A 23,790-nucleotide genomic window follows, 5' to 3' on the forward strand; every position below is an offset into this window, starting at 1 on the left:
GGTCAATTTACGAGCATAACTCTCAAAATTAGGAGCATAAAACTTTTGAATATTGGGCCCATTAATTATAATCTCAGCAGAGGTTCATTGTATAGCCTTGGAGGATTAAGGGTGACCAGCTGATTTCATTTTTCAAAGCAGGGTTAATCTTGTCCTGGGTTTACCTTGCTGAATGAATGGACTTGTAGGAAATGCATGCCCATAAATTCATGCATAAAGAAAATACCAACACTAGATTAGTCTGTCGTGTAAAAATGGAGCCAGCTGTGTGCCCTCCGAAGGCTGCAGGTATTATAAGTACATAATTAATGCCACACTGGGAAAGACCAAAGGTCCATCGAGCCCAGCATCCTGTCCCCAACAGTGGCCAATCCAGGTCAAGGGCACCTGGCAGCTTCCCAAACGTACAAACATTCTATACATGTTATTCCTGGAATTGTGGATTTTTCCCAAGTCCATTTAGTAGTGGTTTATGGACTTGTCCTTTAGGAAACCGTCTAGCCCCTTTTTAAACTCTGCTAAGCTAACCGCCTTCACCACGTTCTCCGGCAATGAATTCCAGAGTTTAATTATGCGTTGGGTGAAGAAATATTTTCTCCGATTTGTTTTAAATTTACTACACTGTAGTTTCATCACATGCCCCCTAGTCCTAGTATTTTTGGAAAGCGTGAACAGATGCTTCACATCCACCTGTTCCACTCCACTCAATATTTTATATACCTCTATCATGTCTCCCCTCAGCCGTCTCTTCTCCAAGCTGAAAAGCCCTAGCCTCCTTAGTCTTTCTTCATAGGGAAGTCTAAGGAGGCTAGGGCTTTTCATAGATGTTATTTTCCAGTTCAGAAACATTGCTGTGTATACAGAGAGAACTTCTGTATCCATTCTTGAGATGGAATTGTCATGCAGGATGAAGTCTAAACATGCATAGCACATAAAGTAGCTCAAAACCTCAGTCTGGTTTGTGACAAGGGTTCCCTTAGGACAGTAGTCTTCCTTAAGCTGGGGCCACTTTGGATTCTATTGAGCTGAAGGAAAGCCACCGACTATCTTCTCATGCAGGGCCACAACACTGCTGACAAGTGTGTGTCAATGACATCCATCCCTTCTAGCCCACCTTCAAACTTCATGGGGGAGGGGGAGGCATCCTCAAGGTTGTGAGAATGCATTCTCTTTTGTCAATTGAGAAATGCCTTGTCCTTCAACCATGTGGCTCTTCCTCCCCATCCATTTTCCCCTTTCTGTTCTGAGCTTGGGTAGAGAAGCAGAATAGTAGCAGAACCCCCCCCCCCCCCAGACAATGGGGGCCACTCCAGAGGTCTCCAGGAGCCACCATTGGCGCCAAAGCCTTGCATTGAAGAACACTGCCCTAGGAGGAATACCAACCAATGTAATGCTCTGCTGATGCCCTGGACTAGACTGACAAACTTATACGATGCCCAAAGGACTGATCCAGTAGTATTAATTTGTGAGCATTACTGGTCTTGTTCTGTACTTTTAAACAGTAGCGTAGACAGACCCAGTATTCTGGATGAGCCCAGAGTTAACTTAGACGGGCCTTTCCACACCATGCCACACTTGCCCTCCCCACCCCCCCCGGAGATCTAAAAGAATGTTTATTTTTCACCTACCTCATCAACATCTCTCCTCCACAGCGTCTCGGCATCTGCCTGCCTGTCGCTGAACCCCGTCCTTCTCTGGTGTACCTTATAGGCGTCCCTAGCACCTGCAGTGATCCATTATTGCTGCCTGCGCCGGCCCCGCAGGCTTCCATCGGCTGGATCCCGCCAGACAGGAAGCAGGAAATGACATCAGCAAGGGCGGAGGCCTGCACAGACAGCAATAATGGATCACTGCAGGTGCCGGGGTTGCCTGTAAGGTACACTGGGGAGGGACGGGTGGGCCAATGCTGGAGTGCCGCAGAGGAGAGATGTTGATGTGGGGTTTCACTGCTGGCTGGGCCTGAGCCAAGAATTGGTGGGCCTGTGCCCACCCAGGCCCACCCGTAGCTACTGCTTTTAAATGTAGTGTTAGGAAGACAGCCAGCTTCAATAAAGCTCAGTTTTCAAATACAACCTGCTCAGTGCTGATGAAATATGATAACACTTGTCATAGTTCATGTACTATAGTAGATTAGTCTGCAATACTCTGTTATGATTAACGCGGCATACTACAAAACCAATATTTACATGTGGTAAAGAAATGTGTGCCGCCCCCTGAGTTCTTCACCTGCTGCAACTCCTCTACCACCTCCTTTGTACATTAGGAGAGCAGTTTCCAGCATGCAGGCAGAAGAGGGAGAAAGCGGCCTTTCAAACCAGACACTGGTGGGCAGCATCATTAACTGTATTATTTGTGTGCCGCCTCTTTGAGTTTTCCCCCTTCATTCTCCGTGGCAAAATCTTTTCTATTGAAATATTCATCTTCTAACTGTGTACTGGATTCCTGCCCTAGTTTTCTATTAAAAGACGCACCTGACCTGTTTATAGAATCCCTAAGATCACATATCTCTCTTTTGCTATTCTTAGGTCATTTCCCTGCAGAAAAAGGGTCCATAATATTAACCCCATCACTAAAACCCCCCTGGAAAAAATAAACGATGTAACAAATTACAGGCCAGTGGCTTCTATCCCTTTAACTAGTAAAGATGATTGAGGGAAATAGTTGCTCATCAACTTATGGATTATCTGTCTTCCTTTTCCCTTCTTCACCATACACAATCTGGCTTCACGGAAACAGTCCTAACCACATTAATTGCTAACCAGGGCCGCCGAGAGGGGGGGACGGGGGACCAAATTCCCGGAGCCTGGGCCTCCAGGGGGGCCTGGCGCCGCAGTCCCACCCACCACCGCCACTGGGCCCCTTCCACCCAACCCCCCGCCAGCAGAAGTGCTGTCTTCTGTTCTGACTCCGGCGTGCGCGGCCCACACAGACGCGCTCCTCTCAGCTGATCTTCGCTGTACTCTGTAGGGCTTGCAGGACATCAGACGCACAGAAACCCTGCAGAGTACAGCGAAGATCAGCTGAGAGGAGAGCGTCTGTGTGGGCCGCACACGCCGGAGTCAGAAGACAGAACTTCTGCTGGCAGGGTTTGGGTGGAAGGGGCCCGGCCCGGTGGCGGAGGCGGGTGGGACTGTGGGGGGTGACGACAACCTGGGGGGTAGCAGTGGGGGTGGGGCCGGGGGGGCCTGGGGGTGGCCTTGTCCCGGGCCCGGCCCAGTCTCTCGGCAGCCCTGTTGCTAACTTCAGGAAAGAAATCAGCCTAGGCAGGAATATCATCTTTGTGCAATTTGATATGTCAAGTGCATTCGATGTGGTAGATCATAATTTGCTGATTGGACTAATGGACAGCTTAGGTATAGGAGGGTCTGTCCTAAACTGGTTCCGAGGATTTTTAAAATCTAGATCCTATCAAGTCAAATCTCCTAATTCCACCTCCCCCCCCACAATGGGCTCCAGACTGCGGAGTCCCACAGGGATCCCTCTTTCACCCATCTTATTCAATATTATGATGTCCCTCTTAGGAAAGGTGCTGGATGCTCATGGTTATAATAATTTTATTAATGTGGATGACGTAACCATCTATATCCCTTGCAAAGATTCTATTGAAGAAGTGCTATCTATCATCAAATCAGGTCCAGACCTGATAGAGAATTTAAACTAAAATTGAATAGAGAAAAAACAAAATTTCTATTATTATCTAACCCTCACCGTGTCAAAAACTGTCACAACTTCACAATTGATAATGTAGTTGGAAACCCAACTAAAGATACCTGGTATAACAATTGATTCCTACGTGTTATTCAACATCCAAGTCCAAGCAGTCATCACAAAAATCTTTAAAGCAATGTGGAAACTAAGAAGAATCAGGCATCTCTTCCCTAATGATATGTTTAGAACCCTAGTACAAACATTAGTATTATCAGTTATCACACTTTGATTATTGTAATGCCATTTAGGCTGGCTGTAAGGAATATTTCTTGAAAAAACTGAAGACAGCTCACAATACAGCAGCCAGATTAGTCTACAAGGCTGTGAAATTTGAAAATGCAGCCCTTTTGCCCGTAAAGTTACACTAGCTTCCAATCAAAGCCAGAATCACATTTATTTATTTATATATATATTTATCACATTTGTACCCCACATTTCCCACCTATTTGCAGGCTCGATGTGGCTTACATAGTACCGTAAAGGCGGTCACCAGTCCGGTAGATATACAAATACAAAACAGTGTAGTGGTCCAATCAGTGGCGCAGGAAGGGGGGGCGGTGGGGCGGTCCGCCCCGGGTGCACGCCACTGGGGGGGTGTCGGCTCCGCTGGTTCCCTGCTCCCTCTGCCCCGGAACAGGTTACTTCCTGTTCCGGGGCAGAGAGAGCAGGGAACCAGCAGAGCCGACGCAGCTCCCAGGGACATGCACTCGGGGCGGTTCGGGGAGGTGCGCTCCGGAGGGGGGAGGGTGCGCCGTGCTGCACCCGGGGGGGGGGGGGGGGGGTGCAGCGGCGACCCGCCCCGGGTGTCAGCTGACCTCGCTACGGCACTGGGTCCGATCATGTGTTTCAAGCACAAAAGGTTTAGAGGTAGGGAGAGTTATAAGTGTCCAATACAGTCCTCGGTTTTGCTGTGTTGCAGGATGTAGGCATTTATGTTGGATCCGTGGGGTATGCCTTAGTGATTTCCTGAAGTTGAGATGGTCGTGGATTCTTTTCACAGCTTTTGGCAGTGCATTCCATAGTTGTGTACTTATATAGGAGAAGCTGGATGCATAGGTTGATTTGTATTTGAGACCATTGCGGTTTGGGTAGTGTAGATTTAAGTATGTTTGGGATGATCTGGTTCTGTTTCTGGATGGTAGATTTATTAATTTTGTCATGTATCCTGGGACATCGCCGTAAATAATTTTGTGGACCAGGGTGCAGATTTTGAAGGTAATACGTTCTTTTGATTAAACTATGCACATTTGTTTTCAAAACTATATATGGCTTAGCCCCTAATTATATGCAACTTTTAATTGATCCCCCTCTTTGCAACGTTTTCCCTGGTTCAAGAGACTATAGTATCTAACCCTCCACTATCCCGGTTGCAAAAATGTGATGTATAAGTCAATCTACATGTCAGGATCCTCTTACCTCTGTACCAAATGGTGGAATTCCCTCCTGAAATTCATCAGATGGGAACCTAATTATTTGATATTCTAGAAATACCTTAAAGCCTCTGTGTTTCAGCAGTTTCTCAGAGATGATCATAATTAAACCCCTTATTGTACAATTATTCAATTTCTCAGTTTCATTCTAATTGTTATTATACATTGATGACTATAAATTGTTACCTTCTTGTGTCTAGCGTTTGTTTCCATATTACATACTGTAATACTCAATCCTCATTTACTTTATTACTACTTAATATATACTATCCCGCATCACTTTTTTTTACTGTTAATTCTAAGTTGTTAGCCATATTGTACCTGATCTAGTGGGATAATATGGGATATAAATGAAATAAATAAATGCAAAAATAATCAATTCACTTCAAATTGCCATGGATTAGTATAATTTGCATTAACTAATACAGCTATGTTGAAGCTGACATTAATATAAAAATATAAACTGCACCTCTCAGAGATATAGGACAGTTTTATTTACAGCAGTATTAAGATAAACATGTTATGTAATACAATCCCCCCCCCCCTCACTATCAACACCTAATGTACCAAAGGCTTAACTTTTTGTAGTACACTATGCATTATGGACCGGATTCTGTATATGGGGCTAGATTCTATATATGGTGCGTAAAAAAATTGGCACCGAAAAAAGCGCTATTCTATAAACCATGCTTAAAGTTAGGCATAAGTACATAAGTATTGCCATACTGGGATAGACCAAAGGTCCATCAAGCCCAGCATCCTGTTTCCAACAGTGGCCAATCTAGGTCACAAGTACCTGGCAGAAAAACAAAGAATAGCAACATTCCATGTAGAACCCCAAAGAGTAGCACGATTCTAGAATTCTAAAGAATAACAAGATTCCATGCAGAATTTCTAAGTGTAGCAACATTCCATGTAGAACCCCAGAGAGTAGCAAGATTCCATTCAGAATCCCCAGTACATAAGTACATAAGTATTGCCATACTGGGAAAGACCAAAGGTCCATCAAGCCCAGCATCCTGTTTCCAACAGTGGCCAATCCAGGTCACAAATACCTGGCAAGATCCCAAAAAAGTACAAAACATTTTATACTGCTTTTCCCAGAAATAGTGGATTTCCCCAAGTCCATTTAATAATGGTCTATGGTCCTTTCCTTTAGGAAGCCGTCCAAACCTTTTTTAAACCCGGCTAAGTTAACCGCCTTTACCACATTTTCTGCTAACGAATTCCAGAGTTTAATTACACGTTGAGTGAAGAAATATTTTCTCTGATTCATTTTAAAGTTACTACTTTGTAGCTCCATTGACTGCCCCCTAGTCCTAGTATTTCTGGAAAGAGTAAACAGACGCTTCACGTCTACCCATTCCACTCCACTCATTATTTTATAGACCTCTATCATATCTCCCCTCAGCATGGTGTATAAAATAGCGCATATGCACGGGAGTCATGCCTAACTTTAGATGCGGCCATTTGCACTGACTGAAACGTGGTGCAAATGTACGTGCCTAAATTAGGCACATATCCTCCATAATCCTATAACAATGTGCAGACATGCTAGGAACATCCCTGTTCTGCCCATGACCCTCCCATTTCCGTGCCTCTATTTTTTACTCGTGCCTAAATTTACGAGTGTAAGTTCCAATGAAATCTAATTAGTGCCAATAATTGCTTGTTAAAATGCTGATTATTGGCACTCACTGGCTCGTAATTCAATTAAATTAGGTTGCTCGTGAGAAATGTTAGGCCCCATGTTACAGAATAGTGCGCAGATTTCATCAATTAAGCGCCTAATTGGTACCTGTTATTACCCATTAATCACTAGAGTTGTACATGGATCAAATTCTGGTGCCAAACTTTTGGTGACTTATATAAAATTCAGGGGTATGAGGGTAACTCTATACAGAGCTGCCTAGATTTACATGGCAAGAATATGCATGAATGCTGGTATCCTATGTCCATATGTGAACACATAGCCATGTAAATAAGCAGTTTCCAGCTAAGCGGTATTCTGTAAATATGCACCTAGATTCAACGGTGCGTAGTAGGCGGGTGGGGGTTCATATAGGCAACGTTTGGGCAGAGCATGGGCGAGGGTGCATAGTTTTGCAATCTAGGCACAAGAATATACACCAGCTTATTGGGCTTTATTAACCACCTTTATGAAGAGATTCATACAAGGCGGTGTACAGCAGGTCCAGTTTAACATAAAACTTACAATTTTGTTAACAGTATAACAGTAGTAAAATGACCAAATATAAATATAAATACAAGAAATAAAGTAAACTTGGAAACTGCAAATTGAAACCTGGCTTTCGCCCCCTTCATTCAACTGAAACAGCGCTTGCTAAAGTCTTCAATGATCTGTTCCTGGCCAGATCCAAAGGTCTCTATTCAATCCTCATCCTTCTCGATCTATCTGCTGCTTTTGACACTGTTGATCAGAGCCTACTCCTTGATATGCTGTCCTTACTTGGATTTCAGGGCTCTGTTCTTTCCTGGTTTTCTTCTTATCTCTCTCAGCGTACCTTTAGTGTAGTGGATCCTCCTCTACTTCTATCCCACTGTCAGTTGGTGTACCTCAGGGATCTGTCCTGGGACCTCTTCTTTTCTCCATTTACACTTCTTCCCTTGGTACTCTGATCTCATCCCATGGTTTTCAGTATCATCTTTACACTGATGACTCCCAGATCTACATCTGCACACCAGAAATCTCAGCAGAAATCCAGGCCAAAGTATCAGCCTGCCTGTCTGACATTGCTGCCTGGATGTCTCAGCGCCATCTGAAACTAAACAGGACCAAGACCGAGCTTCTTATCTTTCCGCCTAAACTAACCTCTCCTCCTCCCCCACTCTCTATTTCTGTGGATAACACTCTCATCCTTTCTGTCTCATCAGCTCTTAACCTTGGGGTCATCTTCGACTCCTCCCTCTCCTTCTCTGAACATATTCAGCAGACTGCTAAAACCTGTCGTTTCTTTCTACTACTACTACAAATCATTTCTACAGCGCTACCAGTCGTACGCAGCGCTTCACAATTGAACATGAAGAAAAGAAAGTCCCTGCCCAAAATTCGCCCTTTCCTTTCTCAGCACACTACTAGAACCCTCATCCACACTCTTATCACCTCTCGCTTAGAATATTGCAACTTGCTTCTCACAGGTCTTCCACTTAGCCATCTCTCTCCTCTTCAATCTGTTCAAAATTCTGCTGCACGACTAATATTCTGCCAGTGTCGTTATGCTCATATTAGCCCTCTCCTCAAGTTACTTCACTGGCTTCCTATCCGTTTCCGCATACAGTTCAAACTCCTCTTATTGACCTATAAGTGCATTCACTCTGCAGCTCCTCAGTACCTCTCCACTTTCATCTCTCCCTACAATCCTTCCCGGGAACTCCGTTCACTGGGTAAATTTCTCTTATCTGCACCCTTCTCCTCCACTGCTAACTCCAGACTCCGTTCCTTTTATCTTGCTGCACCATATGCCTGGAATAGACTTCCTGAGCTGGTACATCAAGCTCCATCTCTGGCCGTCTTCAAATCTAAGCTAAAAGCCCACCTTGTTGATGCTGCTTTTAACTCCTAACCCTTATTCACTTTGTTCAGATCCCTTAATTTATCATCCTCACTTTAATATTCCCTTATTTCTTGTTTGTCCTGTTTGTCTGTCCTAATTAGAATGTAAGCTCTGTCGAGCAGGGACTGTCTCTTCATGTCCAGTGTACAGCGCTGCATACATCTAGTAGCACTATAGAAATGATAAGTAGTAGTCTTTGGGATTCCGGAATCTTGCTACTCTTTTGGATTCCACACAGAATCTTGCTACTATGGGGTTCTGGAATCTTGCTATTCTTTGGGATTCTGCATGGAATCTTGCTACTCTTTGTCCTAATTAGATTGTAAGCTCTGTCAAGCAGGGACTGTCTCTTCATGTTCAAGTGTACAGTGCTGCGTACGTCTTGTAGCGCTATAGAAATGATAAGTAGTAGTAATAGAACTAACATGAAACAGTATCAGAAATATACACATTTAACAACACTAAAGAACAATCATATAACATAAATATGATAAATGTCAGTACAATACAAGTGATACCTTAACAGACAGCTTGGAAGCACATTCAAATAACATAGATATAATACGATGTCAGCATCCTAGCAATGGGACACTTAATACGCACACATGAGAACATTTGAATGACAGATATGATCCTATTGCTGTTCCTACAGTACAATGAAGCATCTTAGTATTTAGCCAGGGGCCAAATGTTGATATATAGATAGGAACAAGATGGGTAGTACAGTTATGAGTTACAGGGTATGCAGCAAGCTAGTCCAGGTGCACAGTTAATGTATGGTCAGACACAGTGGTGTGCTGGAGCGGGCTCTCACGGGCTCGCGAGAGCCGGTTGTTAAGTTTTTAAGAATTTTGGGAGCCGGTTGTTAAAGTAGGGCCCTCCATGGCTACTTTAACAACTGACTCCCAAAATGTGGGCTTGGGCCCCCTCCTGAATTCTCTTTTACCTTGCTGGCAGTGATGCTGGCCCCACCAGCCAAGTAAATAGACTGCTGCTGCTCCCTGCTCCGTGTTTCTGACTCTGAGCATCAGGCTGGGACTTTTCATGCAAGTGCAAGAAGGTTCCATCATGCTGCTCAGAGCCAGAAACAAGCAGCAGAGAATGGTGGCAGTCCATTTATTGGCTGGTGGGGCTCGGCAAAGGTATGCCTAGCGTGCCTGCACAAGGGAGGGGAGAGAGAGGCATGTATTCCCCCCCCCCCCAAATTTCAGGGCCGGTTATGCCCGGAGAGAGAGCCCGTTGTTAAAATTTTACCAGCACACCCCTGGTCAGACACCACATGTATTAAAGGCTTGGGAGAAGAGCCAGGCTTTCACTTTCTTTCTGAAGTAGAAGTAGTCTTGAGTTAGCCATAGCCCCTCTGGCACCTTTTGGCCACTTCACTAGTATTCCATAAAGAAGAGTAGGCAGCTACTTGCCAGTGGCATAGGACGGGGGTGGGGGGGGGGCGGTCTGCCCCGGGTGCACGCCGCTGGGGGGTGTCGGCTCCGCGCTGGTGCACTGCCCTCTCTGCCCCGGAACAGGTTACTTCCTGTTCCAGGACAGAGAGAGCAGTGAACCAGCGCGGAGCCGACACACCCCAGCAACGTGCAGTTGGGGCGGATCGGCCCTCCCGCCCGTCCCTCACCAGAGGGAGGCGCTCCGGGGGGGGGGGGGGTGCGCTCCAGCGGGAGGAGGGTGCGCCATGCTGCACCGGGGGGGGGGGGGGGCGCAGCGGCGACCCGCCCCGGGTGTCAGCTCCCCTCACTACGGCTCTGCTACTTGCCCTTATAGAACTGGCTTCATATAGGCACTTTTCTAGCGTCTAAATCTATCTGCCACCTTACAGAAATACTCTCTAGCTGCACTGGTAATGTGTGCATTAAAATTGTGTGTTAACTTGCATTATACAGACTATCCCATGAATTGCATAAACTGAAAGTAGACGTGCAGGTCCAGAGGATAAGTCAGGCTCAAGGGGTGCATGGTAGGAATGGAAGTACCTTTTTTACGCAGGATAACGCTGGCATGTTTATGTCCATTCCTGTTTTCCACATGGCAGGTATAATTACCCAGATCTGTCTCTGTGACGGCGTCAAATATCAACATTAGCTCCACTTCTTTTTCTCCGAGATCTTCATTGAGAAGCCTACGACAAACAAAAACATGCCTCTCCAAGGTCAGTATCCTGGAAGATCACTATCACTGGTAAATACTGCATTAGGCTGTATACGTATACCTTACACCAGCACAAAATGCCTTTTGAAGCCGGGAAGATGTGAGGTGTGACAAATGGTTGCATCGTTCATAGCGGGGGGGGGGGGGGGGGGGGGGTACGCCTTGATGCAGGTGGAGAGTGAAACATAGCCTACGTCGGCAAAAGATCCCCCGGCTGAAACAAATTCTTATGAGTACTAAGTTTTTGAGTCTAATTTGTTTGATACTACTAGCAGTGGTGTAGCACGTGGGGGCTGCCACCTGGGGCAGGGCGTTTCGCCGTTACACCCCCCGGGTGCAGCGCGATGACATCCCCCCCCCTCGGCGCATCGACACCCCCCCTCCCCCCGGACCAGCTCCCGCACCCTACCTTTAAAAAGAATATCGGAATCCCAGGCAAGGCGCAGCGCCTCGCGCCTGCCCTGCACGTAAAAGAAATGTGGACCGTCGGGCCTTCTTTCGCTCTGTCTGTCCCGCCCTTGCGGAAATAGGAAGTTGCGTCGGTGGAGGGCAGGACAGATAGAACGAGGGAAGGCCCGATGGTCCACATTTCTTTTACGTGCAGGGCAGGCGCGAGGCGCTGCGCCTCGCCTCGGATTCCGATATTCTTTTTAAAGGTAAGGTGCGGGAGCTGGTCGGGGAGGGTGTCAATGCGCCGAGGGGGGGGAGCTGGCAGGGAGCACCCCCCCCCCCCCGAGCTGATACCCGGGGCGGACCGCCCCTTCCACCCCCCCCTTGCTATGTCACTGACTACTAGCAATAATGCTGATAAAAAGTATATGGAAGGAAAATTTGAATGTTTACAACTGGGTATTTAAAGAATTTACCGCTTCCCAATGAAGAAGTGGGTGTGTAATTCTCACCATATTTTATTTCATTTTTTTTGTTACATTTGTACCCCGCGCTTTCCCACTCATGGCAGGCTCAATGCGGCTTACATATTGTATACAGGTACTTATTTATACCTGGGGCAATGGAGGGTTAAGTGACTTGCCCAGAGTCACAAGGAGCTGCCTGTGCCTGAAGTGGGAATCGAATTGAGTTCCTCAGTTCCCCAGGACCAAAGTCCACCACCCTAACCACTAGGCCACTCCTCCACACATTAAGATAAGAAGTGGTGAGTGTCACCGCTGAGGTTAGCGGGTAAATCATTTCTATTGGGAGACCTTCAGCTGTATGTGACATGTTTAAGCGTGAGTCCTGCTCAGGCTCTGCTCAGACTCCACTCATGTGTATGCCTGCCTGTAAAATATGAACCGTAAGATAGGCACAAATTTGCAGAATAGTGCGTAGGCGGAATTTGCCCTGTTTGTCTGGATTAGAATATAAGCTCTGTTGAGTAGGGTCTGTCTCATATGTGTTTACCCCCAAATTCTGTAAATGGCATCTTAAGTTGTACATGCTATTTTGACACCCAATTAGATCTAATTAGTGCCAATAATTGCTAGTTAAAAAGCTAATTGTTGGCACTAATTGTCTCATTGTTCAATTAAATTGTGTGCGCAAATCAGAACTGTGTCTAAATTTGCATACACAATTTTTGGTGACCTTTACAGAATCAGGCGGTTAGGTGCTAAAATATATGTGAGCCTACATTTTGGCATATCGGTCGAGAGGGTCGTTGGCAGGGGGGGGGGGGGTCAAAGTTGTTGGTGTTGGTGGTGGCGGTGGGTGGGTGGGGGGGCTAAAATGTGCCCCCTCACCTCGGGCTCTGGACCCCCCTCCCGCCGAAGTCTGGCTACGCCCCTGAGTCCTAAATGTGCATTAATGCAGATTAGTGATTCTAGTTCTTAGGCTTTGTAGACAGGGAAATACCTGAACCTATCTTGCCTTGAGGAACCAATGACAAGGTCTGAGTTATTTGCAAACAGTACATATGTGCAAACAATGGAAGCATAATGCAGACAGCTGAATTTGGCATTAAATAGGTTTTCTAGTGATGGCATCAGAAGGCAAAATAAGACAATCAACAAATGTGTGTTTTGCATTTTTTCCAACTTTACAAAATTGTCAAAAACCATTTGCTATATTATTTCTGAATAGCAATATAATCCTATGCATTGAGCTTGGTGGAAATGCTTCTTAAAACTCTTTTACCTGTCTAATGAAGCAGCACAGTGGTAATTGGAAAGGAAAATTGTTAGGTTTTCTTTTAAAGTAGTACTTATTAACATCGGCTGTGTCAAGAAATGTTCACTTGGCAATCTATAAATATTTGCATTCTTTAATTGGCCTTACTAAGATCAGAGAACAATATGTTATAATAAGGCCATAAGTATATATATACACATACAGGGGTACATTTCCAAAGCTCTATTACGTGGGTAAAAATAAAGGAATCAATAACCTATGGTACAGTAAGTATGAATCTCTACCCCCCCCCCCCCCAAATAATAATTTATCTATTCATTTTGTATGTGTATTTTGAATCAAGCTATCTGTGCATGTGGGATCTTTGAAAATGCCAGCATTAATTAATCGCAAACTGAAAACTGTATATAGCTTATACACAGAATAAATTACCCATACTCAAGACCTGAAAATCAAAATATCATTTGAAAAGTATTTAGACAATTTTTTTAACCTCAGCGGTGTCGTTCATACAGATCAATGCTTTACTGGACAATCCTTGGCAGTAGCGTAGCCACAGGTGGGCCTGGGTGGGCCAGGGCCCACCCACTTAGGGTTCAGGCCCACCCAACAGTAGCACACATTTAGTGGTAGCTGGTGGAGATCCCAAGCTATATCAGCTGAAGACTTCCCCCTGATGGTAAGCCAAGATGGAAAGAAGCGTTTTCTTGCCAGCTAAGATATGTTTTTGGTGCTGGTGGGGGAGAACACTTGGTGCCCACCCACTTCTTGCCTAGGCCCACCCCAAAATCTGTTGTCTGGTTACGCCCCCTTGGCACACAAATCATCAAAGGTCAATTTTTTAATCATTTTTTAATCATTTTTGTAGCATTTCAACTCTATGGAGCCTTTAAACTAAGCCGTGTAAGCGCCTACGCGCTCCCAATGTGCAACAGTTCTGAGTTACCGCCCGCATACTGCATGGCCCTTGCGGTAATTTCATTTTTGGTGCGCTTCCACTACATGTGTCCGAAAAATATTTTTCATTTGCGGAGGCGCGTCAGCTATGTGTGCCAAGTGGCATTTGACGCATGTAGGTCATTACCGCCCGGTTACTGTGTGAGTCTTTACTGCTAGGTCAATGGCTGGCGGTAAGGTGTCAGACCCAAAATGGATGCACGGCAATTTTCATTTTGCCGCACGTTCGTTTTCGGCAAAAATTTTAAAAAGGCCTTTTTTTACAGGTGCGCTGAAAAATGGCCTGCGGTAGTGTAAACGTGTGTTTTGGGCGCGCGCAGAATCATTTTTCAGCGCACCTTAGTAAAAGGACCCCTATATCTTCATATTTTTAATCTTCACTTTATATAAGACTATAAGAAGTTATATACCCATCTGATACAACAAAGAAGTCGGCTAGGGGATACTATTCCATTAATTAATCTGCATAATTTATCCATATAATTTAGACTTGCTATTATTACAGTTGCTTTTTGTATAAGCGGAAGCCCCATCTCCGGACTGCACCTCGTCCTGCTCCATTTTAAACATATAGCTTTTGAACACATAATAACTCATGCACCAAAAGTTAGGCATTGCCTATACTGGCAAACTCAAACAACACCACCTATAAGGCCAACGTTAGGTGCTGGTTGCATATGTGGTTTTGAATATTGACCTGTAAGTCAGCCATAGGTGAATATATGTTTTTTTTCTACATGAAAGAGAGCTATCCCAGGTTTGGGGCCATTGCAAGAATATTTGGAAACAAGAATATAGTGGTGTAGCCACAGCTGGGCCTGGGTGGGCCGGGGCCCACCCACTTACAGCTCAGGCCCACCCAAAAGTAGTACACGTTTAGCGGTACCTGGTGGGGATCCCAAGCTCCACCAGCTGAAGACTTCATCCTGATGGTAACCAAAACTCTACTCTCCATGATACCGGTACCTGCGCATGCTCAGTTTTCAACGCATGCCTGCTGCAGACTGCTAAGGTGGAAAGAAGTATTTTCCTGCCAGCTGAGATATTTGTTTTGGTGGGGGGGGGGGGGGGGGGGGGGCGGGGAGAACTACACTTAGTGCCCACCCACTTCTTGCCTAGGCCCACCCAAAATCTGTTGTCTGCCTACACCCCTGATTTAGGAAGCAACTTTGAATAGCCAGCAGTGGTGGAATTGTTCTACTACAGCTACTAATAATTGATAGCTGCAGGCCCGCCGAGAGGGGGGGGGACAGGGGGGACAAAAGTCCTCGGGCCCGGGCCTCCGGAGGGGGTCCGGCGCCACCGCAGTCAGACCCGCCCGCCGTCGCTCCCGAACTAACTAACCTTAAACGCCTCCTTCCTTTCCTTTCACCACCTTCGCGGCAAGCAGCAGCAGGGCAGGCCACTCCTTCCTTCCGTGTCCCGCCCTCGCCTGACGTAACGTCCGCGAGGGCGGAGCATTGAAGGAAGGAGAGGTCTGCCCTGCTGCTGCTTGCCGCGAAGGTGGTGAAAGGAAAGGAAGGAGGCATTTAAGGTTAGTTCAGGGCCCGGTAGCGGGTGGAGGGGGGTTCCGGCGGCGACGATGACCTCGGGTGAGGTGGGTGGGGGGGCCCGGGGGCGGCTCTGGCTCTCGGCGGCCCTGGATAGCTGCATGGCTCTACAAGACATCTGCAGCATGGGTGCTTTTAGTTTGTAAACAACTTTCTAAGGGAAATAAGCCAGGCTTTTCAAATATCCTTATAAGTTTTGTTGTACCTTAAGAACGTAAGAACATAAGAATAGCCATACTAGGTCAGACCAATGGTCCATCTAGCTTCCAGCAGTGGTCAATCCAGGTTACAATTACCTGGCAGAAACTCAATTAGTAGCACCATTCCATGCTATCAATCCCAGGGCAAGCAGTGGCTCCCCCATGTCTATCTCAATAATAGACTATGGACTTTTCCTTCAGGAACTTGTCCAAACCTTTTTTAAAACCCAGATACGCTAACCGCTGTTACCATATCCTCCGGCAACAGTTCCAGAGCTTAACTAGTCCAGCTTTGGCAAATAGAAAACACGGTGAGGCGCTGAGTATAACTTTCGCTTTTGCTCTTTATTGATGCAGGAAGATGTATTCAGCGCCTCACCGTGTTTTCTATCTATTTGTTAAAGGTCTTTTTTAAGACCAGTTCATATCAGGACTATATACCCGAAAAACCCCCACTAAACACTCTCGAGGCAGGCTGTGGCCGAAACACAGTACTGTGTCGAGTCTACATTAAAGTTGTTCATTGTACACAACCACTGTCACAGTCTCCTGGAGTCATTGGTCCGCTTCCCACTTCTCTGTTTATGCTTTGACTTCGTGGGATTTGGTGTTCATCCACTAAGGTGGACTACCTACCCTGCAAATTTTTATTTTGCCGTGCGTCCGTTTTCGGCAAAAAAAAAAAGGCATTTTTTGTAGGTGTGCTGAAAACTAATTCTGCGCACGCCCAAAACACGCGTCTACACTACTGCAGGCCATTTTCAGCGCACCTTAGTAAAAGGACTCCTTAGTTTTAGAATCTTTCCGTTCTTCTCTGATTTTACTAATAATTTGGTTTGTGTTCCTGCTTGCTGACGATCCTGGAACATATTTACCTTTATTTTTTTTTGTCCCTTGAACTGTGCTTTTTTTTTTTTTGTTGTTGTTACATTTGTACCCTGCGCTTTCCCACTCATGGCAGGCTCAATGCGGTTTACATGGGGCAATGGAGGGTTAAGTGACTTGCCCAGAGTCACAAGGAGCTTGCCTGTGCCTGAAGTGGGAATCGAACTCAGTTCCTCAGGACCAAAGTCCACCACCCTAACCACTAGGCCTTTCCTCCACTGTTGCTACTATTTGAGATTCTACATGGAATGTTGCTATTCCACTAGCAACATTCCATGTAGAAGTCGGCCCTTGCAGATCACCAATGTGGCCGCGCAGGCTTCTGCTTCAGGACGTCAGACTCACAGAAACAGAAGCCTGCGCAGCCTTCTACATGGAATGTTGCTAGTGGAATAGCAACATTCCATGTAGAATCTCCAATAGTAGCAACATTCCATGTAGAATCTCCAATAGTATCTATTTTATTTTTGTTACATTTGTACCCCGCGCTTTCCCACTCATGGCAGGCTCAATGCGGCTTACATGGGGCAATGGAGGGTTAAGTGACTTGCCCAGAGTCACAAGGAGCTGCCTGTGCCTGAAGTAGGAATCAGTTCCTCAGGACCAAAGTCCACCACCCTAACCACTAGGCCACTCCTCCACTAGTAACATTCCATGTAGAAGTCGGCCCTTGCAGATCACCAATGTGGCCGCGCAGGCTTCTGCTTCAGGACGTCAGACTCACAGAAACAGAAGCCTGTGCAGCCTTCTACATGGAATGTTGCTAGTGGAATAGCAACATTCCATGTAAAATCTCCAATAGTATCTATTTTATTTTTCTTGCATTTGTACCCCGCACTTTCCCACTCATGGCAGGCTCAATGCGGCTTACATGGGGCAATGGAGGGTTAAGTGACTTGCCCAGAGTCACAAGGAGCTGCCTGTGCCTGCAGCGGGAATCAAACTCAGTTCCTCAGTTCCCCAGGACCAAAGTCCACCACCCTAACCACTAGGCCACTCCTCCACTCCAAATTAATTAACTTCTAAATTAATGCCTGTAATAATGAAGATTCCAAGGAGTAACAGTTTTCCGATTTGTGGCTTTTTGACATTGTCTGAGGATTTTTTTTTTTTTTTTTGGTACACTGGATGGCACTTTTCTTCTCTAAAGCTAAATCAGGTTCTGTTATAGCAGCTTCATCACTTCCCATGGCAGAGAATGCATTTTTTAGGAGTATCCTCTGGGGGATTGGGTGTCTCCGTGTTACAGGTCATAATCTGCCTGATCCCACTGTAATCCATCTGTTTGTGGGTTGTTTGACTCTATGTGAGAGCGGGGGTAGATTTATGTTCTGGTAGCCCGGAGAAGGCCATTTTTATTGCAGTTAGAGTGTGGATTGTTTTCGGTTCTCTTAATAAATGCATTCCCCCTGAGAATACCTTTTTTTCTTTTTCTTTTTTATACTATGGCTAAAAGCAAGCTCCTGTGCAACCTGGAGTCTCCTTTTAGTTACATTATGGAGGACGGTTTTCAGTCAGGCTTGTTTATTCAAGTAAATATTTATTTGCCAGAGGTAAATGACTTTGCAAACTGTCCTCCTAATTTCTAATAAAGTATGTGGATTGTAAGCATGCTGCTAATATGTGCTGTTATTTTAAAATGCCTGCTTTTAGCCACATCACAGCTGGATAGTGGAACATAATGCAAGCATTATCTGTACAGTATTTAGAAATCAGCTTGACTTGTTTTCAAAGCCAAGCTACCCATGCTATTTCTCTTTGATGATGCATTAAAGTGTCTATGCATGTTCAAGAAAGCATACCGTAAATAACCATCCTAATTACTAAATAATAAGACTGATCATGATCTAGACAGAACCAAACGTTTACCAGTAGACTGACTACAACCCAATCTATTACTCCGGAACTTATATGCAATTACCATAATGTATTCTTCTTTCCCATGTATGTATGCACCTTAATGCAATACCATATGTAATTCTGTTAGCCGGAAATGGCAATCACCACTACAGCAAATGTAAGCCACATTGAGCCTGCAAATTGGTGGGAAAATGTGGGATACAAATGCTACAAATAAATAAATAAATAAATAAATAAAATATCTGCTCTTTGTGCAGGTGGTATGAGAGGGGAGGAGGTGGTAAATTGTATGTGGTTTTCGTCTCCATCCTAAACATATGTAAAGGATAGGGATGTGCATTTGTTGGCATGCCGTAAAAGATTGAGGGGTCCTTTTACTAAGCTGCGGGAAAAAGAGCCCTGTGGTATTGATGGCGGCTCTTTTCCCTGCATGCCAGGGCCCTTTTTACCACAGCGGGTAAATATCCCTCCCCCCCAAAATATGGCCACATGGTAAGATAACCCTTACTGCGTGAACATACAGTGGGAAGCACTTACCGCCACCCACTGAGGTGGCAGTAAGGGTTCCCGTGGTGACCTGGCGGTAAATGGGCAGTGCGCGGTGATGCCCAATTACCACCAGGTTAACGCTGCGCTAGGGAAAAAAAATTCCCAGAGTGCCGGAAATGGCGCGCATGCCAGCTGGAACTACCGCCAGCAGACGCATTGGAGCAGTGGTGGTTTCATTTTAACGTGCGGTAAGCTCACTTTGGGCTTTCCACCGCTTTGTAAAAGACCCCCTTAGTGCCTGCTAAATCGATTTAAAGCATGTTAACCTACAAATTAACATGCATTGATTAATGTGGGTTAAAAAAAATTTCTAATGCACCTTACATTTTTTTAAAGGAATGTGTGAGGTGAAAATCAGCTAGAAATGAACAGAAATGTATTTATTTATTTATTATCTCATTTATACCCCACATTTTCCCAAGAGCGTCAGGCTCAATGTGGCTTACAGGCACCGCAGAGGCAGACGGCAGTGCAGTAAAATCTAGCTAATACAACAGAAAACCTACATTAGAAATAATGGGGAAGATGGGGAAGGGACGGAAGGAGCAGGGAAACTGGGGGAGAGAAGGGAAGGGTAGATGTCTCCAAAATTGTCGGTAGATTGATGTGTATCAAGCAGATGAGACACATGCTCTTGGGATAAGCTTTTCCAAATAACATGGTCTTAAATGATTTCCTGAAATTGAGATGGTTGTGGATGGTTTTAATAGATTTTGGCAGAGAATTCCATAGTTGTGAGCTGATGAAGGAGAAGGATGAAGCATTCGTGGTTTTGTACTTACGTCCGTTGCAGCTTGGGTAATGAAGGTTTAGATAAGAACGGGATAATCTTAATGCATTCCTGGGTGGTAGGATGATTAGATTAATCATATAGCCAGGGACTTCACCATATAGAATTTTGTGAACTAGGGAGCAGATTTTAAAGGTGATTCGATCCTTGACAGGAAGCCAATGTAGTTTCTCTCGGAGGGGTTTGGCACTTTCAAATTTAGATTTTCCATAAATTAATCTGGCCGCTGTGTTTTGGGCTGTCTGCAGTTTCTTAATTAGTTGCTGTTTACATCCTGCGTAAACTCCGTTACAGTAATCCAAGTGACATAAGACGATGGATTGTATTAGGTAACGAAATACCTCTCTCGGGAAAAAAGTTTTTAGTCGTTTTAGTTTCCACAGCGAGAAGAATGGCCTAGTGGTTAGTGTGGTGGACTTTAGTCCTGGGGAACTGGGTTTGATTCCCACTGCAGGCACAGGCAGCTCCTTGTGACTCTGGGCAAGTCACTTAACCCTCCATTGCCCCAGGTACAAATAAGTACCTGTATATACTATGTAAGCCACATTGAGCCTGCCATGAGTGGGAAAGCGTGGGGTACAAATGTAACAAAAATAAATCCACACCCCTTGCACAGGTATGTTCCTTTTTGCAGTGTCTACAAGTATGTGCACTACGGAACTTGCATATGCTTCAGCTGCATTTGAAGAGAGAAATTTTTAGTCAGGCTCTCGGGATAAATACTTATTTATCAGGGCAAATAGAATTGAAGATTGCCCTTTCTCTATATACATACGTTAGTCAAGATCGGGAGGCGGAGCTGGTGGTTGGGAGGCGGGGATAGTGCTGGGCAGATTTATACGGTCTGTGCCAGAGCCGGTGGTTTGGAGGCAGGGCTGGTGGTTGGGAGGTGAGGATAGTGCTGGGCAGACTTATAAGGTCTGTGCCAGAGCCGGTGGTTGGGAGGCGGGGCTGGTGGTTGGGAGGCGGGGATAGTGCTGGGCAGACTTATACGGTCTGTGCCAGAGCCGGTGGTGGGCAGCGGGACTGTTGGTTGGGAGGCGGGGATAGTGCTGGACAGACTTGTACGGTCTGTGCCAGAGCCGGTGGTTGGGAGGCAGGGCTGGTGGTTGGGAGGTGAGGATAGTGCTGGGCAGACTTATACGGTCTGTGCCAGAGCCGGTGGTGGGAGGCGGGGATAGTGCTGGGCAGACTTATACGGTCTGTGCCAGAGCCGGTGGTTGGGAGGAGGGTCAGGTGGTTGGGAGGCGGGGATAGTGCTGGGCAGACTTATACGGTCTGTGCCCTGAAGAGCACAGGTACAAATCAAAGTAGGGTATACACAAAAAGCAGCAAATATGAGTTATCTTGTTGGGCAGACTGGATGGACCGTGCAGGTCTTTTTCTGCCGTCATCTACTATGTTACTATGTTACGATGTTAAGGAGGTGGCAACGTATATAAATAGCATTATCTCCTCCTATAAGTTATTAGCCCTGGAACCTCTAGACGTGTTGTTCTCCTTTTCAAAGGTCTATAAATATTATTCATTCAAAGGATATCGCATCTCCCAAATCATTAAAGCAAACATTTTGAAGTTAACATTTTCATTAGTGTGAGCAGACATTTTTGTCTCTCCATCCTCTGACCTTTTTTGCATGCTAATTTTGAAAAGCTACATTTTTCTTTCAAACCAGTAATAGGAAGTGGCACTTGCCCTTTGTCTCCGTTCGTGGAGTCATCAAGCATCAGCAGTCATTTTAAACTAATTTAGTGTGTTACTTAGATTGAGTTCAACAAGTTTTTCAGATACCATATGTTTTATGCCCCATTTACTTACTTTATACACCAGTAATTATTGTCTATTATGCTTTAAGGCACTCTTTAATTCAAAATCAAAGCAACATTTCAGAAACGCTTTATAATTAAAAGCAAGGAAGTGGAGGGTTTTTAACAGCTAATGAGATTTTCTTATTGTTTGAATTTAGAGTCATACAGTATGGATGTATGTTAGAATTTATCCTACTAAGACTTTTGTGTCATTGGTATTCTTTATTTCAAATCTTTCTTTGTATTTAATTTTCAAAATGAAAATCAAACAGGTAGAGTAATTGATGCTTACAACAGAGTGCCTTACAATAACATCAATTATATAAAATACAATAATAATACACTGCCTTGAAATATATAAAACAAATTCTAGCTTGATTGAGTACATGAAGTTCGCCATGAAAACGTGGCAAATCACACTCCATCTGATATGATAGCGGGGATGGGACGACTTCCCTATGAAGAAAGACTAAGGAGGCTAGGGCTATACAGCTTGGAGAAGAGACGGCTGAGGGGAGACATGATAGAGGTATATAAAATAATGAGTGGAGTGGAACAGGTGGATGTGAAGCGTCTGTTCACGCTTTCCAAAAATACTAGGACTAGGGGGCATGCGATGAAACTACAGTGTAGTAAATTTAAAACAAATCGGAGAAAATTTTTCTTCACCCAACGTGTAATTAAACTGGAATTCGTTGCCGGAGAAAGTGGTGAAGGCGGTTAGCTTAGCAGAGTTTAAAAAGGGGTTGGACGGTTTCCTAAAGGACAAGTCCATAAACCGCTACTAAACGGACTTGGAAAACTCCAAAATTCCAGGAATAACATGTATAGAATGTTTGTACGTTTGGGAAGCTCGCCAGGTGCCCTTGGCCTGGATTGGCAGCTGTCGTGGACAGGATGCTGGGCTCGATGGACCCTTGGTCTTTTCCCAGTATGGCATTACTTATGTACTTATGTACTTATGAAGTATGAAAATGGAAAGTTTGTCATTCCTAATGTCTAGATCTAGTAAGAAATATTTCAGGGGGACTCCCTGTTGCCACTCTTGTTTTGCATAGCACTTACGGGGGCCTTTTACAAATCCACGCTAGCGTTTTTACCTCGTGGTAAATGCTGAGATGCTCATAGGAATATAATAGGCATCTCAACGTTTACTGCCAGTTGATTTTTACTGCGAGTTAAAAATGCTAGCACGGCTTCGTAAAAGACTCACTTAATCCATTATTATTACTCTTATTATTTAGGCTATGGGTTTAGCCTTAGTCTTAAAGATGGCAAGGATCCAGAGGTAACATCACATTAACTATTTGTAGAAGACTTGAAGTTCTATATATAGTCATAGCAATCAACACTTAGCAAAACAACTCCATGTAGTATAAAAGCTTTTCAGAAGGCAGGATGACTTTTGACCTGGGCAAATGTCCTTAGAGGAACATTGAGTGAACTAATGACTGTGATATGAAGGAAATTGAAAAAGAAGGTGTATATAGAAATCTAGGAGTAGGGGAAGGAGCAACATTCCAGTCTAAATTACTGAGAGAAAAGATCAATAAAGAATGCTACAGGAAAATAAAGTTGACGTTGAAAACTGCTTTTAACATCATGGAATAAGATAAAAGCCATCAACCAGCTTGCAATCAATGCACTCTCCTACAGCTCTGGAATTGTAGAATGGCCCCTCGAATATCTTGAAAATCTGGATGTAAGAATAAGAAAACTTCTCCAAGCCCGTGAAGTAATTTATGAGAATCAGGGGATACCAGAACTGCACATTCCTAGACAGGGAGGAGGGTTGGATTCATAGAAATAGATTATACATATGTAGGGCAATTCTGCAACAGGGTGGCTAGAAGGAGCCTATTCAGTAAAGGACGCAAGTGCCTACTTTCAATTACACAATACGAACATAAGCAGGTATATATGCACCTAGCTGCTAGGTGCAATCACTCATGCTAGCCCTAGATATGCTTGTAACATAGTAACATAGTAGATGATGGCAGAAAAAGACCTGCACGGTCCATCCAGTCTGCCCAACAAGATAACTCATATGTGCTAATTTTGTGTATACCCTACTTTGATTTGTACCTGTGTTCTTCAGGGCACAGACCGTATAAGTCTGCCCAGCACTATCCCCGCCTCCCAACCACCAGCCCCGCCTCCCGATCTTGACTAAGCTCCTGAGGATCCATTC

General features: G+C 44.9%; 1 protein-coding gene across 1 annotated transcript in view; it reads right to left on the reverse strand.

The window, feature by feature from the left end:
• Positions 1-23,790, reverse strand: part of LOC115458999 (X-linked interleukin-1 receptor accessory protein-like 2) — a 116,511-nt gene that overhangs the window by 57,159 nt on the left and 35,562 nt on the right. The window contains exon 3 of the mRNA XM_030188859.1: positions 10,696-10,841. Within this exon, the coding sequence (XP_030044719.1) occupies positions 10,696-10,841 (146 nt within the window). The remainder of the gene's footprint in view (positions 1-10,695; positions 10,842-23,790) is intronic.

Source organism: Microcaecilia unicolor, unplaced genomic scaffold, assembly GCF_901765095.1.
Source record: "Microcaecilia unicolor unplaced genomic scaffold, aMicUni1.1, whole genome shotgun sequence".
Classification (NCBI taxonomy): Eukaryota; Metazoa; Chordata; class Amphibia; order Gymnophiona; family Siphonopidae; genus Microcaecilia; species Microcaecilia unicolor.